This window comes from Salmo trutta, chromosome 14 (genome assembly GCF_901001165.1).
Source record: "Salmo trutta chromosome 14, fSalTru1.1, whole genome shotgun sequence".
Lineage (NCBI taxonomy): Eukaryota > Metazoa > Chordata > Actinopteri > Salmoniformes > Salmonidae > Salmo > Salmo trutta.
Genome location: NC_042970.1, coordinates 20,734,506 through 20,751,293, shown reverse-complemented (window position 1 = coordinate 20,751,293; position 16,788 = coordinate 20,734,506). Strand labels below are relative to the sequence as shown.

Here is a 16,788-nt window from a genome sequence, read left to right as displayed (position 1 = left end):
CTGTCAGCAACGAGTGTGGCTGAAATAGCTAAATCCACTCATTTGAATGGGTATCCAACATACTTTTGGCCATGTCGTGTATATGTAGCGTTGGGCGAATGCGGTTTCGGCATTATGATGCATTTACATGACACTTCAATATGGCAGCCATGTTAACTCCCTATTAACATTCCATGGGGAATATTGAATCAATGCTTTTTAACTGAATGTCTAGAATTAGAACATTCAAAATGATAGAAATTGGCCTATTATTTATGTATATATGGCTCTGGCACAAGTAGCCTCTACCATTCACCCCTGTGATGCGAGAACAGAAGGTCCTTTTAATAATGGCACATGCGTAGTTGCGTGCCATTCGCCGGTAGTGAGACTCGAGTGCATCGGGAAGAAAATTTAACTGCGTGCACAGGAATCAGACGTGGAGGTACCACACGAAAAATATTTTATCGCTCATTGTGCACATCACCATCGGAAAGTGCTCAGAAGTCAAGGTAACATGTGATGCAACATTTTAGTCTTAGTATTTGCGACATAATAGCCAAAGGATTTATGCATCAATAACACAAAAGATTGTGAATGCTGCTTGCGCTTCCTGAGTTCTAAACAAATAACTTTAAAAGACTTGTAATGTAAATGTATTTTGCCTTATGGACATCTTATACAGGTTGGAGTAAGGTTGACTTGTAATTGTTTTTTCTGGAGGGTTCGGCAGCTTCAGGGAAGTTCAAAATGCTATATTTCCTTGCAGTATTTCGTACCGTAAGAAAAGTGTGGCCTACAGAGGCCCCGCGATCCCCTTAAGAATGACAATCTGAATAGCCTGTAAGATTTCTAAAGCCCGCCCCTATCAGACCCTTTAACCAATTAGCTTTGTTGAATTTACTGACGAACTACAGTGTAATATAATGAACACTCCCACTCCTTACAAAATATCGGACAATAAGCTTTCGGAAACTAGTCAACAAAGCGAGTTTTGCAGTCGTGAATTGTAAAATCCTACGCATTTTATTTGAGCCTCACTTTTGAGTGGATGTTAGGTGATTGCTTAAACGCAGAACGAGCAGACGGCTTTCCCAACATTTTGGGGATAAAAAACATGGCATAGCAGGGCAGGATTAGGCTATATTTCGATATTTTTTTATGCTAGGCTTCTATTCTCAGGCTACATAGTACATTTAAAGCCATGGACTATTAGTAGGCCTTTAGTTGAGGGTCCAAATTGAAGGTTATTTTCACCATTTATCAGGCGTGGTATATTAAACAACAGATGTGTATTGCGCGCCATTTGCTTCATTTGATTGTGGTCGCTTCCGTGCGTCTTGAGCGACACCGTCAGTCCAACAAATAATAATGCCCTATTCATTCACAAGTGCTTTGTCGGAATAGGTGTGTTTATTGAACCTACATAACTCTACGGTAGGTTCGTGTTATTCAACTGGCCTATCTGCATAACTAGCTTAATCTAATTTCAGAGACCATTGCTATTGTCTCAATACGTGGAATGTTCGCCTGACCAGAACACGTGGTTTGCCAAGTAGCGTGAAGATATCCGGCTACTAGCTAGGTTGCATTGATATGGAATATGCTCAAAGTCTCTCCCCAAAGGTGAGTTTTGCGGTGAGTTTGGCCTCCCCAAAGTAGGCTAATGTATTGCATAGATATGTTAAGGATGGTGTGTTTGTCGGTGTTTTGAAGGTGATTGTGTTTGACTGGGATAGAGAGAATACAAGGTATCCAGGGCCCGAGACAACAATGTAACGCTAAACAATGGACCGTTTTGAGTAGCAATGCATATATTTTATTTGAGCAAATTTCATAATCAAAATGAACATTTTAGTAAGTTACCAAAATTATAATGAATCGTTATACTTTGATCACCCCGATTGGACAGAAAAATAGGGATACAGAATAGACTGTCGGAATTTCATACGGTGCTGCCCACGTCTTCGAAAGCTTTCTGGCTCTTGACCTCGTTTATTAGGCTACTGGCTGCAGAAAGAATCTCAATACGTGGATTAGACAGTATTCATGTACAAATCGATTGATTCTTTCGTAAGGGTTGCATGCAAAAGCTTCAAAGAGGAAGGTTTGCGTGCTGGTTTGCCCTGGAGGACCGGTTTCTATTCACCTCCTCAATTTAGGTAGCATCCTTTGTGAAGCAAGCAGGTGGCCATAGGTTGAGATCTGAAGTAGGCAGGAGGCATATAAGGGTTTCTTTGCTAAGGGTTTTTTTGGGGATAAACATTGGAGTATGATAAATTATGGATCATATACATTTGATATCATAAAGGGTTCATAAAACCCTTTAAGGAATATGCTTCAGAAATCATGCAACCCGAATATCAAGCTATATGAAGGGTGTCAATGGTTATGCCGTCTTTGGAAGAGCACAAGATGAAAGGGAATTTTACATCACCCTTTATGTAGGATGACCTTGCTAATAAAGAGTATGTAGTGCTTATAATAATGACTACTTTATGGAAGTTTTTCTTTCTCACTGAGTTCGGTAGACTACAATGTTCACTTATCTTAGTTTGTTTCATCCAAAGATATATATATATATATATCTCTTAGAACTGTGTTTTTTAACACCTTTTAGACTTGAGGCTAAATTCCGCTGCCGACATGGTTCCCGCTGTATTCATTTAGCAGTGGCGCACCAAATTTTATTTATATATGTTTATTTATTTGAATATATCATCTTTGAGAACTAGAAGTCACCAAAATATAATCTAGACAGTCAAGTGTTTTTGACATGGCTGGATTACTGATAGGCAACTCAGGATTACTGATAGGCCCCGATTGGGGTCCCCATTGGTTTTGTTATAATGTTCGATCATAAGAACACAAATAGCCATGGCAAAAAGTATAGAATTGCAGGAAATTGGAAAACAGCACATTTTTCCTCTCTGCTGACAACTCTGGACTGATTTAAGCCGCGCCCACAACCCCCATGCCTGGTGGAATCCCCTTGTGTAGTCCTGAGTGGCTCAGTCGTTAGAGCGTGGTGCTTATAATGCCAAGGGTCCTGGGTTCGACTACCGCTGTTGGCCACTCATATATACAACGCATGATTGTAAGTCGCTTTGGAGAAAAGCATCTGATAAATGGCATATTATTGTTTGTGTATTTATATAATAATTCCCTTCTCTCTCAGCCGTATAGTCAAGCCTCATCCCATTTTCTCTCCTCTCTTAATGGCAGTCCCCTCAAAATGACTAAGGCCCTTAGAACCGTTGTTTGCTTTCACGTTCCACTAATGTGATTCGTTATGTAACAAGTAGACTCTGATCAAAAGAAATTAAGAAAACTGACAAAATTCTCCACTGATTATGGTGTCGGTCCTATCGAAGCCAGTTCGCTCTAAGCCAGTCTCTAGCATCTCTGGTTAATTTTTGTATGACCTTGTGTAGGAACCGCACCATTGGCAATTTAGGTACTAGAATTATGCGTTTCTGGTGTTTAACCAGGTAGAACTTTGTGCCTGTCAGCAGGAGGTGGATGTGGACACAATGAGCAAGACACCCCCTAACAGAAGAGGAATAACCTTTGAGGTGGGAGCAACACTGGAGGCCAGAGACGCCCTCAAAAACTGGTGAGTCATGCTTCAGTTCCTCACTCTTTCGTTATCAGTAAATTGTCTTTCTTTCTCTACCAGCAATCTCTTTGTTGCTTTCCTCAGCTCCTTTTCAGTCTCTCTCTCACTTTCTGATATTCTCTGTTATCCTAGCCTTTCTTATTACCTATACACCAATGATCTCTTGTCTTCCAGTTGAGTTCTTTTGCTCCCATCTCAATCACCCCTCTCGTATATGCCCTGCTCCTAGGTATCCGGCCAACATAGAGAAGATTGACTATGATGATGAGAAGGTCCTGATCCACTACCGCCAGTGGAGCCACCGCTATGATGAGTGGTTTGACTGGACCAGCCCCTACCTGAGACCTGTAGAGAGGATCCAGCTGAGACGACAGGGACTGCTGGACGACTGTCCTATCCCTGTAAGAGATGTACTCTATTTACTTACTTATTCTCCCTAATGTATCCCTACAGATTGCTCTACTTAGCTGTACCTGGCCTTCTGTTTGCTCCGCCTACTTCTATTTGATTTCATTTGCTCAGGCTGATACCGGATCCATGTTTGACAGTGACACTTCATTTCATCTCTGTCCAGGGATTTCATGTGAATGATAAGGTCCTCGCCAGTTGGTCTGATTGCCGCTTCTACCCTGCCAAGGTCTTGGCAGTGAATAAAGATGGTGAGTGGTTTGGAAGTACTCGTATGCATATTGAAGAGATTTATGGATTCTGTTCAGCATTAACCTGATCCATCCGACCTCCATTTGCCCTCAGCATCTTACACCGTGAAGTTTTATGATGGCGTCGTCCAGACGGTAAAGGGGATCCACGTGAAACCTTTTGTAAGAGAGGTGAGCTCTTTGTTTCCTTCTCTCAACAGGGACTGTCAATAGTAGTTTTTACCTGTTCAAAAGGCATACAGTACCAGTCAAAAGTTTGGAACACCTACTCATTCAAGGGTTTTTCTTTATTTTTACTATTTTCTATATTGTAGAATAAATTATGAAATAACACATGTAATCATGTAGTAACCAAAGTGTTAAACAAATTAAAATATATTTTAGATTCTTCAAAGTAGCCACCCTTTTGCCTTAATGACAGCTTTGTGTTCTCTCAACCGGTAGTCACCTGGACTGCTTTTCTAACAGTCTTGAAGGAGTTCCCACATATGCTGAGCACTTGTTGGCTGCTTGTCCTTCACTATGTGTTCCAAACCATCTCAATTGGGTTGAGGTCATGTGATTGTGGAGGCCAGGTCATCTGATGCAGCACTCCATCACTCTCCTTGCTAGTCAAATAGCCCTTTCACAGCCTGGATGAGTTTTGGGTCATTGTCCTGTTGAAAAACAAATGATAGTCCCCCTAAGCACAGTTAATTGCTGATTTCTGAGTCTGGTAACTCTAATGAACTTATCTTCTGCAGCAGAGGTAACTCTGGGTCTTTCTTTCCTGTGGTGGTCCTCATAAGTGCTAGTTTCATCATAGTGCTTAATGGTTTTTGCAACTGCACTTGAAGAAACGTTCAAAGTTCTTGACATTTTCCACATTGACTGACCTTTATGTCTTCAAGTAATGAAGAACTGTGAGCTGTTCTTGTCATAATGTGGACTTAGCCTTATGTGGTAAAATGCCATCTTCTGAATACCAACCAGACCTTTTCACAACACAACTGATTGGCTCAAACGCATTATTAAGAAGGAAAGAATTTCCACAAATTAACTTTTAACAAGGCACACCTGTTAGCTTCTCGCCAACAGCCAGTGAAATAGCAGAGCGCCAAATTCAAAACAAAAAATCTCATAATTCAAATTTCTCACACATACAAGTATTATACACCATTTTAAAGATAATCTTCTTATTAATCCAACAACACTGTCCGATTTCAAAAAGGCTTTACGGCGTAAGCATAGCATTAGATTATGTTAGGACAGCACCTAGACAAGAAAAACCACACAGCCATTTTCCAAGCAAGGAGAGGCGTCATAAAAACCAGAAATACAGCAAAAATTAATCACTAACCTTTGATCTTCATCAGATGGCACTCATAGGACTTCATGTTACACAATACATGTATGTTTTGCTCGATAAAGTTCATATTTATATCCAAAAACCCCATTTTACATTGGCGTGTAATGTTCAGAAATGTTTTGCCTCCCAAAACTTCCAGTGGATGAGCACATCAATTTACAGAAATACTCATCATAAACGTTGATAAAATATACAACTGTTATTCAAAGAATGATAGATACACTTCTCCTTAATACTACCGCTGTGTCAGATTTTTAAAAAGCTTTATAGCGAAAGCACACTGCAATAATCTGAGTACGGCGCTCAGTCACAAAACCAAACCCGCCATTTTGTGGAGTCAACAAAACTCAGATATGGCATTATAAATATTCACTTACCTTTGATCTTCATCGGAATGCACTCCCAGGAATCCCAGTTCCACAATAAATGTTCATTTGTTTCGATAAAGTCCATCCTTTATGTCCAAATACCTCCATTTTGTTTGCGTGTTCAGTCGAGCAATCCAAATCCCCTGTGCTTTCGCAGTAAATTCAGACAAAGTCAGTTATATTAGTTCGTAGAAACATGTCAAACGATGTATAGAATCAATCTTTAGGATGTTTTTATCATAAATCTTGCATAATATTCCAACCGGACGATTCTTTTGTCTTCAAAAAAGAAAAGGAACACAGTTAACTCACGGGAGTGCGTGCCACTGAGCTCATGTTATTTTCTCAGTCATCTGATTCCAAGACCTCGTATTCTCTTCCCATTCACAGTAGAAGCATAAAACAACGTTCTAAAGACTGTTGACATCTAGTGGACGCCTTAGGAAGTGCAAAATGACCCAACAGACACTGTATATTGGATAGGGAATCACTTGAAAAACTACAAACCTCAGATTTCCACACTTCCTGGTTGGATTTTTTTCTCAGGTTTTTGCCTGCCATATGAGTTCTGTTATACTCACAGACATCATTCAAACTGTTTTTTTAGAAACTTCGGTGTGTTTTCTATCCAAATCTACTAATAATATGCATATCTTCTGGGACTGAGTAGCAGGCAGTTTACTCTGGGCACCTTCTTCATCTGGATGTCAAACTACTGCCCCCTACCCAAGATAGGTTAATTGAAATGCATTCTAGGTGACTACCTCATGAAAGTGGTTGAGAGAATGCCAAGAGTTTGCGAAGCTGTCATCTAGGGAAAGGGTGACTACTTTGAAAAATCTCAAATATAAAATATATTTTGATTTTGTTTAACACTTTGTTTTTAGTTCCTGCATGATTCCATATGTGTTATTTCATAGTTTTGATGTCTTCACTATTATTCTGCAATGTAGAAAATAGGAAAGATAAATAAAAACCCTTGAATGAGTAGGTGTCTCAACTTTTGACTGGTGCTGTATATATGTTGAAATTGTGTTGGCTTGCCATGCAGAAGGTCATGTTTCTGTGAGTCATACTTTACCTAATTTTCCAAAATGTTTTCATCCCCCCTCTTTGTGGAAATAGAGAGGAGGAGGAAAGGCTCGGTCCACTGAGAGGAACGGCGTCAAGAAGCCCCAGAATGGCAGAGACCGGAGGCCTCAGGAATACGGCCCCAAGAATAAAAGAACTAGACGCAGTACCTCTGACCAGGAGGGGGACAGTGACACAGAGGATGGTGACAATAATGATGAAGATGAATGGCATGAGAGGGAGGTGGAGGAGAAGACCAAGAGAAAGGATAGTGAGGGGGATGTCACCAAAGAGACACCATCCATAGTTAAGCAGGAGGAGGACACAGAGCAACATGCCGGACAGAACAACCTCGGGGATCACGTGGCAGCCACTGTGGGCCCGACTGAAGTAAAAATGGAAGAAGACGGAGGACAAAGTGAGGAGAGGCCTACTCATTTAAATGAAGGGATAAAGAAGGAAGAGGTGGAAATGAAAACTGAGTACACAGTCCTGAGCTCACCTAATGAAACTAAGCCATCCACTGAGTCACCCAATCAGATGTCAACACAGACCGGGCCAGTGTCTGTCCCATTACCCTCAGCTATGTCCACCATTGACAGAGTGGAGCAGAAGGCAGAAAGCCAACCGGATAGCTCCAAACCTGCACCACTGGCCCTCCCAGTGAAACGTAAGACTACACAACTCTTCAGAAAATCACAATCCAAAAGGCTTCTTTTGTGTACTGTACCTCTATTTAGTGGTTCTGTCCATTTTAGAGGTTTCTTTTCTCACAAGTTGTCAAAATACTATAAAAGGTTTGAAAATATATTTATGAGAATTGAGTTGAGAGTTTTCATTTGTGTTGAATGTTCAGTCAGTGACTGTCAGTTTATATTGTCTCTGTGTCCTTCATTTCCAGCGATAAGGAAGCAGGGTTTCCACAACCCCAACCGGTTTAGCAGAGAGCCATGTGAGTTCTCGCCCAGCACTCTGTTACATTCGTTTACATAAGTATCTCTCCACTCCTAGCTGTTTGTCCATCCTCTTACATGTCTCCATTGTGTTTTCAGTGTACAGAGTGATCAAAAACCAACCTCCCCCAGTCCTGTCCATCAACTTGGACCACAACCCATTTAAATGCAGCGCTGTAGGCTGCACCAAGTCGTTCCGCAAGGCCAAGCTGCTTCACTACCACATGAAATACTACCATGGAGAGGAGCAGCAGCTAGAGGACGACCTAAGCCCCACCAGGACCGCCCAGACACGGGCCTCAGAGAAGCACCCCTCCCCTACCTCTCTGGAAAGTCCTAAGAGGAGACGTACCATCTCCGCCTCAATGCGTAAGTATCAAAAAAGGGACTTAGCTACATGATGGATTCACCCAAAGAGGAAATCAGTTTTAGCCATAATATTAATATTGTGTTTCTATGCCCGGCAGACTCCAATGTGCACAGTCCTACTAGAACTCCCCCATCTCCACGTAGTGAGGCCAAGACAATGAACAGACGCACATCAGCTCCACCTGCAGTCAACACCCAGCGCCAGCAGCAGAGGGCTCTACTGAGGGAGAAGAGCAAAGAGAACCAGCTGGACAGGAATGGACAGAGACCAGTGGAGACAGAGACTACTGAGAGCAGTGGTATGGACATATGTCTGTGTAAGATGTAGAAAGACAACGAGAAGGCTTAACTGAAAAATCCACTTGACTATATTATAAAAAAAAATTGTCCACTGTTAATAGTCCCAATTTTACTTTTTTTAATTTAATGTTCTCAGGATATTGACTTTCAATAAGCAAAGTGTCACTTGCCACATCATGATGAGAAAGGCATTATATGATGCAAAATCATTGTGGCAAGTGACAGTTTGCTTCTTGAAAATCTTATCTTAAAAATTTTGGGACTCTTATCAACAGTGGACTAATTAAAGAAAATACTCAAAGATAGTTTTTGAGTGGATTTTTTTCCTTTTAAGTAGGCCATTGGCTATGAGCAAATGTGTAGTTATCTTTGCTGATTTCTGATCGAAGATCCACTTTCTCTTAACATGACACAGAAGGATTATTGTGAAATGGTGCATGCTCCAGTGTTTGTAATGGCTGAACACGCCTTCAGTGTCTAGAGCACTCCTAACTCTTGGTTGCCCCGTGTCACTCCAGCAGTGGTGAAAGAACGAGATCGGCTGAAGGATAAGAAACAGAGGGAGTTCCTTCGCATTAATCTGAAGAAAAAGAAGAAGAAAAAGAAGGCCAAGTGTGGTAAGGAGACCCTAGTCATCCTACTGTTCTGCATGGGGCTCCTGTCCTATAGCTTTAGCTCCGCTGCATGTGCAACGCTTCATTCAGGCCATGGGAAGACCCCTGATATATTTCATTCACACTCTTGGTAGGTGTTTTATTTCTTTAAAAAAAATGTAGATCCTTATTTTACCAGGTAAGTTGACTGAACACATTCTCATTTACAGCAATGACCTGGAGAATAGTTACAGGGGAATGAATGAGCCAATTGGAAGCTAGGGTTGGTATGACTGCCAGATTGGGAATTTAACCAGGACACCAGGGTTAACACCCCTACTCTTACGATAAGTGGCATGGGATCTTTAGTGACCATCGAAAGATGGCACCCTACACAGGGGAATGTCCCCAATCACTGCCCTGGGGCATTGGTATATGTTTTTTAGACTAGAGAAAGAGTGCCTCCTACTGGCCCTCCAACACCACTTCCAGCAGCATCTGGTCTCCCATCCAGGGAGCGACCAGGACAACCCTGCTTTGCTTCAGAGGAAACCAGGAGTGTGGTAGGGGTTGGAGTAGCACAGCTGCTGTGTCCTCACTACTGACCTACGTCACTTCATCAGTCAAATAGCCGCTGATCATTTTGTTTGCATCAGCCGTCTTGTGCTTTTACCCCTTTTCCTCTGACTTTGATGATTTGCACATCTTTTGCTTATGTTTGGTTCATATAACACAGGCCTTTATTCTGGTTTATTAACCATCTGACTCATCTGTTTGAACTCTACTGCTAGGCACAAGCTACTGTGATGCCACTTTTGTAACCAAGTTTGAACCACTATTGGTCTATTGACCTAGTTTAAATTCACTCTGGACCTGTGGATGACACTTGTTACAACACACATACAGTATTAAGAGGATGGTTTATTCACTGTGTACATTCACACACAATTAGACTATTTGGACTGTTTTGGCCAGTTCAGCTCTCAAACACTCAAGTAAAGGGGTTTTGTGGACACAAGTTTACTGTTTATGTTGTCTTTGTTGTAAGGACATATTCTTACACCCGTAATAGTATCTTCAGCGGTAAACACAGTTTGGTTTCATATATATTGTCTGTTTGACCCCCCCCCAAAAAAGATTAGCTCTTGTTTGTCCTCATCAGCATTTCCAAAGTTGACATTTTGTTCTGCGTCTGCTTCCCCCTCCCCTTTATTAACAGAGTACACAGGTAGTGAGGAGAATATTGACATCTCAATATTCGCTCTTCAGTCCAAATTGAATTTGCCACTCAAATTCCCCCTCTCACACAATCACAAGCCTGAGTCCTACCACTTCAGGCCCGGATACAACCAGTCAGAGCAGATGCACGTGGATGGTGGGTATTATTGTGTGTGTGTGTCACTCTCTTCCCATTGCCATTATTCTTTGCCTGGTTTCAGTCCATAAGTCATTTGTTCTTATCGTCTACGTGTGTCTTTTCCATTCCGTATCAAACCGATCTTGCTAATAAAAAACCAGACCTGTTGTCACAGTTGACTGATTGTATGGTTTATTGATTGAATCTGGGGCCTTTGCTGCTATGGCTTGTTTTATTCCCATCAGTTTGTTATATGTTCCACTCAGTCCTATGCATAAGGGATATACTGTATGTTACAATGCTGTAGATAAAATGAGCTATAGTTTCCTACTATATTTCTACCATGGAGAGCCCCCTCTGCTTGTGTCGCAATAATCTCTTGATCAAACACATCAGTTACATCCAGATGACATTATCTCCTGAGGACTCACATTGGCAAAAATACTGAAACCAGCTCATGGAGGAAATCTAGATGTTACAATGCTACTAAAGGACACTAGGGTCACTGACCAGGGTTGTCTTTTTTAGTTAACCCTTTCCATCCCTTGATTTCCCCTCTAGATGAGGATAGCATCAGTGATTGGTCCACTGACAGTTGTGAGTGGAGTGATGACGAGCTGGGGGCGGAGCTGGACAATGCTACTCCACCTCTAAGTCTGGGCTCTGTTGCCTTGGAGACGAGCACTCAGGAGGTTGTGCGTTGCGTCTGTGAGGCGGAAGAGGAAAACGACTTCATGATACAGGTGAGCTGCTTTGGGGGTTTACCTGACTCTAGCCCTGATCTGCCTCCAATACACATCATTGAGTCTGAAATAAATAGTTGGTGGCAATCCACTAGTCTCTCAATCATTTAAATCAATCACATTTGTCAAACCGCACCAAACTAAAGGTCTAGCCCAACTCGGCTTCTCTAAAAGCAAGCTCAGGCCAACCGTTAGCAGCAGGGAGGAGAACTCAGTTTGATAGTGTTGCTCCCTGGCCTTGTCTCTCATCTCTCCAGTGTGAGGAGTGTCTGTGCTGGCAGCATGGCACCTGCATGGGCCTGCTGGAGGAGAACGTCCCGGACAAATACGCCTGCTACGTCTGCAGAGACCCACCAGGTGAGAGCCAGCAACACACAACTTGGCTTAATAGAAACTCCATCTCAGGTTTCTCCATGGGGTTACTTGGGGAAGAGAAAGGAGAGGTTAACACACAAGACAAGCCAGTACATTTAACTGGCTTTTGTGGCTGTCTATTGTATTAAGAATTTCCAGGTGAACAAAAAGGAGAGCAGTCCTTGGTAAGGTCAATCAAAAATCAATCTGGCTTATTACAAATTGCAACAGGGAGACGCCTCCAGCCCAGAAGCAATGTCTAACTTGCCTCCTGGATACAGGACCTTTTTACTCTAATCAGGTGGCACCAAATATTTTCCAAACACCAGCTCGAGAGGCTTGTAGGAAGTCGAACAAAAGGCAATAACTTTGCCAGCTGCTACAGAATCATTGTTTTATGTCATCAATAGAATAATAATGTGTCCTCTGTCCTTGTGTCTTCAGTAGCTTTGGCTTCAATCACTATCAACAGATGAGGACATTTTGTAACGTTCAGTATCAAGTCTAGTGACCATCATCCTACACACGAGTGTCACAAATAGAACACTAGAAATCATGTGTGTTACAGAAAGGGGAAAATATATAAATATGCTAAACATTGTTAATCACTCTAATATGAACTTTTCACCTTACATTTTCCCATCACACTTATGATATCACGTGACCTCTGTTCCAGGTCAGAGGCAAAGCCTGCGGTACCGGTATGACCGTGATTGGCTGAGTAGCGGTCACATGTACGGTCTGTCCTTCCTGGATGAGAACTACTCCCACCAGAATGCCAAGAAGATTGCAGCAACACACCAGCTACTAGGAGACGTACAGCGTGTGGTGGAGGTGCTCAATGGCCTCCAGCTCAAAATGAGCGTCCTACAGTAAGTAGTGTTGAATGGAAAAACTAATATGAATCAATATCTATCCTTATAAAATGTATGGAGTCTGATTGCCCCTGTAGGACCCAGACCCACCCGGACCTGCAGTTGTGGTGCCAGCCCTGGAAGAGAGCAGAGAGGCCCTGGAGGAGAGGTGGCTCGGGGATGGGCACTGACGCAGCACCCTCTCCTGCGCTAACAGACGAGGGTTCCGAGAAGGACCACAAGAGTCTCGCCCGTGGGGGCGCAGAAGCTCTGATGTCAGCCGCCATGGAGAAGCTTAGCCGAGCCTCCTCTTCCTCCTCCTCGTCTTCCTCCTCGCCCTACCAGTCGTTCCAGGACTCGTACATAATGAGTGAGCATTGCTACCAGAAGCCGCGGGCGTACTACCCTGCAGTGGAGCAGAGGCTGGTGGTGGAGACCACACGGAGGGGCTCTGAGCTGGAGGACAGCCTGAGGAGCACTGAGGACCTGCTGGAAAGAGAGCAGCGCTATGGAGGCATGCTGGAGACAGCCAGGCCCAAAGCCCCCACACACCTAAACACTCACACCAAGGTCAGTTCTGTTTCAGCCTTTAGACATTCTCCTTCAACATCTCTACCCGTCTGTCTATATTGTACCATCTATCCATCCATACATCCTGCATACACTATAGAGTGGTAGATACTCTAAAAAGTCAACTTTATGACTGAATCCTCTTTCCCATATGTCCAGGGTTCAGATGTTGGTCGGTGGGGCCAGGCCGAGGTGAAGCGAGAGGAGGGTGTTGGCTGCGGTGGGGGAGGGGATGTGGACGGCAGTAGCCAGCAACACCAGTGGCAGATCAACCTGCTGGATCACATAGATGCTGTCCAGGACGAGGTCACACACAGGATGGACTTCATCGAGAGGGAGCTGGATGGTGAGACAACATAGCCCCTCTGTTTTCTGTTTATTAGCAAGGAAAGCATTTTAATCCCACAATTATCTTATATGTACAGTGAATAACAAAGAATTTAGTGCAAAACAAGTCAAATGAAGACCGTAGCTTGCTTTCTTGTCCATCACAATTGTAGCTACAATCAATTAACCTATTTCTTATTGCCACATGGGTGCAGTGAAATGTTGTTTTACAGGGTCAGCCATAGTAAGGCACCCCTGGAGCAAATTTGGGTTTAGTGCCTTGCTTAAGGGCAGGCACATTGACAGATCTTTCACCTTGTCAGCTCGGGTATTCAAATCCGCTACCTTTCGATTACTGGCCCAATGCTCTTAACTGCTAGGCTACCTGCTGCCCTAATAATCAAATCAAATTGTATTAGTCACATGCGCCGAATACAACAGGTGTAGACCTTATAGTGAAATGCTTACTTACGAGCCCTTAACCGACAGTGCAGTTTCAAAAAAATACAGATAAGAATAAGAGAAAAGTAACAAGTAGTAAAAAATAACATTATATACGGGGGGTGCCGGTACAGAGTCGATGTGCGGGGGCACCGGTTAGCTGAGGTAGTCAGAGATACTCATAATAATGACCTCTCAGCTATGTATTGTGAACTTAACATCAGTGATTGACAGTGTTCCATCTCTCCTCTTCAGTGTTGGAGAGCTGGCTGGACTACACAGGAGAGCTGGAGCCCCCAGAGCCCCTGGCCCGGCTGCCTCAGCTCAAACACCGCATGAAGCTGCTGCTTACAGAGCTGGCCAAGGTGCAGCAGATCGCTCTGTGCTGCTCCACATGAGGGCGCAAGTGAGCAGTGTGACATCCATGTTCACAGCACTCAGAGAGACGATGAGGGGACTTGATTAATGCCCCGGGCCAGCCCTGTGTGAACCATGTCAGCATTGATTGCATTCGTTTTGGAACTGGGCTGCCTCCGGACGTGAGCCAGGTGCCCCGTTTTGGCCGTCCACGAAGTCTGCTCAAAACGAAAGTGACGTAGGCTAAGCACGTGGAGTAATGAGTAGGGTTCTGTTTTCACATGCAAAAGTGATTACTTTTGAGAAGGCTTTATCTGCCTTCCCAATGAAAACATTTTATAGAAAATAATAATGTATGTTTCAGAATGATGCACTGCTGGGTTTCATGACGTTGAACCAACGTGGAATAGATGTTGATTCGGCGTCTGTGCCCAGTGGGAGGCTGCCTTGTTGACAACATGACCGAGTGGCTCAGATCACTGTTCAATTTGAGAAGGGCGCTCCTCCCTCACGGCTTTTACCCCTCACAGGCCATAGCCCGGTGCACTTAATTGAACTCCCTCATTGCAGTCGAGAGCAGCACTCACTGGTCCATCTATGGCATTGGGGGGTTGGACTGAGGAGAATTTACCAGATAATTTAATGCAAATGCACTTATCTTCATTATGCTGTAGACTGGTGGGAGCATCTCACGGCATGGGGTTGAATGCTTGAGGATGTCAGTTGGTCTTCCTCTTTAAGGCCTGAAGTCTGTACAGGGAAAAGTCCACAGAATGGAAGTGTACTGTGTCATAGTTAAAGATACAGTTGGTAATGGATGGAGTTTATACAAGAGAACCAGCAGGGACAGTTTATGGTTGTATGGGTTTGTTGGTGCAAACCTGCATCATATTAATGCCTTGGTCTGAGGTTCAGTTTGAAGCTTGCTGTCAAGTACTCAACAAATTGTTGCGCTGCAATGTGTATTCAAAGACCTCACCTGAACTTCTGATAGGCACACTTTTAATCTTCATTAATGACAACTTTCAGTAACTGACTGAACTCTTTCCTTGGAGCCATGTTCAGCAAACTTTTTTTCCTTTCTGTAAAGTACGTAGTATTTGATTATCTCCCATTGCATAATTGTTAAGCTTATGTTTGTTGAACATGTGGACTGTTTTACGGAGCATAGCCGTAATATTAGTCCTGGGACGATACCAGTATCTCAGTAAGTGCCGTGGCAAGGAAACATAACACTGTGGATTTAACTTCTTTAGGAAAACAGCCATAATGTTAAACAAACATCATTCTGTTGTCATCGAGTCACATTTATTTATATTTCAAGCTATAGCACATTATTTTACATGAAGCGGGTTTTTAAAGGATCAACAAGTTTAGTCAGCTTTGTTTTCATTTTTGCCATGGAAAATGTTTTGCGATACCGGTATCGTCACAGGCCTACTTCATAAGATTTTACATAGGGAGTGAAAATACAAACTATATATTCTTATATAATGGCACTGTAGGTAGATAAGTACTGTCTTTCTGATTTAACCCAGTGAATTATATTGCTACAGCTTATACAGTTAGTGTCTGTATTATAGACACTGGGGGGACAGTATCACACATTTTGACAAGTGACGTTTCTGGATTAAAAGTGTGTGTATATATAATTTAAATGTTTGGTTTCTTTCCATTCTCATTGTTTTCTTGTGGATATCCTCTATCCTATTCACTCTTGTCTCGAGATGTCTTTGGTTGAATTCCTGCCCGACTACATTGCAGCTGTATGCCAGATCTTTGAAAGCATGTATAGGTATTTAACATTTTTAGTTAGCCACATCAAATGATCGAGCAATCCGGTGCCTGACTGCACAGTCGATGACTTATCACAAAACCATTGGTCGATGCAATGCAACACCTGCCCATCTAGTCGGGTAGGAACTCGACCTTCAACTTTGCTTCACTGTAGCCTTTGACCTTTGGCTTGCTGCAAATATTTGTTGATGTCTGCTATGACCTCAGCATTATGTGCTCTGTTCTCAGTGAAAGACTTGTGATGGACCTATATATTTCCTTTTCTTGTATTCTTTCACCTGTACTGTTTATTTGCAATATTTTGTGTAAATGCATCTGAATATGTTATTTTCTTGGGTTGAATTTGTATTGATTAGTTATTTTTAAACAGTCCTCCAAAAATAACATTACCCTACTAGTGTCAGCCAGGTTAAGAACCAAACAAGAGCTGTTGAAAGAAGTGCAACAGATGCTGGTACATAAATAAACTACTATCCCTCCCATTGATATGAATACTGTTGATCTGTCTGAGGAGTAAGAAGCACATGGTTTTGAACAAATCAATTGTGCTGTCTTGGCCACACATTTTGCTACACAATTCAGCACAACCCCTCCCTCCCCCCCCACAAAAAAATAAAAATAAATAATGTTGGTTGTCTCCATGGCATGAGCACTTGAAGTAAACAGTCCTGCTGATCCCTACATTTATACAGCTGGTCTGGAAATACAACAAGAAAATAAGTTGGAGAT

At 42.7% G+C, this 16,788-nt stretch overlaps 1 protein-coding gene across 12 annotated transcripts; it reads left to right on the top strand.

Annotated features, from left to right (window-relative positions):
* Window positions 1-339: 339 nt before the first annotated feature.
* Window positions 340-16,545, top strand: LOC115207602 (PHD finger protein 20). Of its 12 annotated transcripts, XM_029774841.1 has the most exons (18): window positions 340-491; window positions 1,473-1,617; window positions 3,495-3,595; window positions 3,828-4,008; window positions 4,173-4,257; window positions 4,352-4,428; window positions 7,099-7,714; window positions 7,946-7,996; window positions 8,097-8,366; window positions 8,465-8,665; window positions 9,185-9,283; window positions 10,479-10,634; window positions 11,178-11,359; window positions 11,617-11,716; window positions 12,390-12,585; window positions 12,666-13,137; window positions 13,297-13,483; window positions 14,161-16,545. In XM_029774841.1, the coding sequence occupies exons 2-18, from the start codon at window positions 1,576-1,578 to the stop codon at window positions 14,301-14,303; spliced, it is 3,159 nt and encodes a 1,052-aa protein (XP_029630701.1). In that variant the 5' UTR covers window positions 340-491; window positions 1,473-1,575; the 3' UTR covers window positions 14,304-16,545. The 12 variants fall into 12 exon arrangements, with proteins under 12 accessions (XP_029630701.1, XP_029630709.1, XP_029630708.1 ...); XM_029774849.1 differs by lacking the exon at window positions 1,473-1,617; XM_029774848.1 differs by lacking the exon at window positions 1,473-1,617 and having other exon boundaries at window positions 3,492-3,595.
* Window positions 16,546-16,788: the final 243 nt, after the last annotated feature.

Bases quoted from the DNA above. Each gene is read 5' to 3' on its own strand.
- LOC115207602 (XM_029774841.1), top strand. From the start codon at position 1,576: ATGGAATATGCTCAAAGTCTCTCCCCAAAGGTGAGTTTTGCG. The intron at 4,258-4,351 runs GTGAGTGGTTTG...ATTTGCCCTCAG, and splicing joins CTTGGCAGTGAATAAAGATG to CATCTTACACCGTGAAGTTT. The intron at 11,360-11,616 runs GTGAGCTGCTTT...TCATCTCTCCAG, and splicing joins AAAACGACTTCATGATACAG to TGTGAGGAGTGTCTGTGCTG.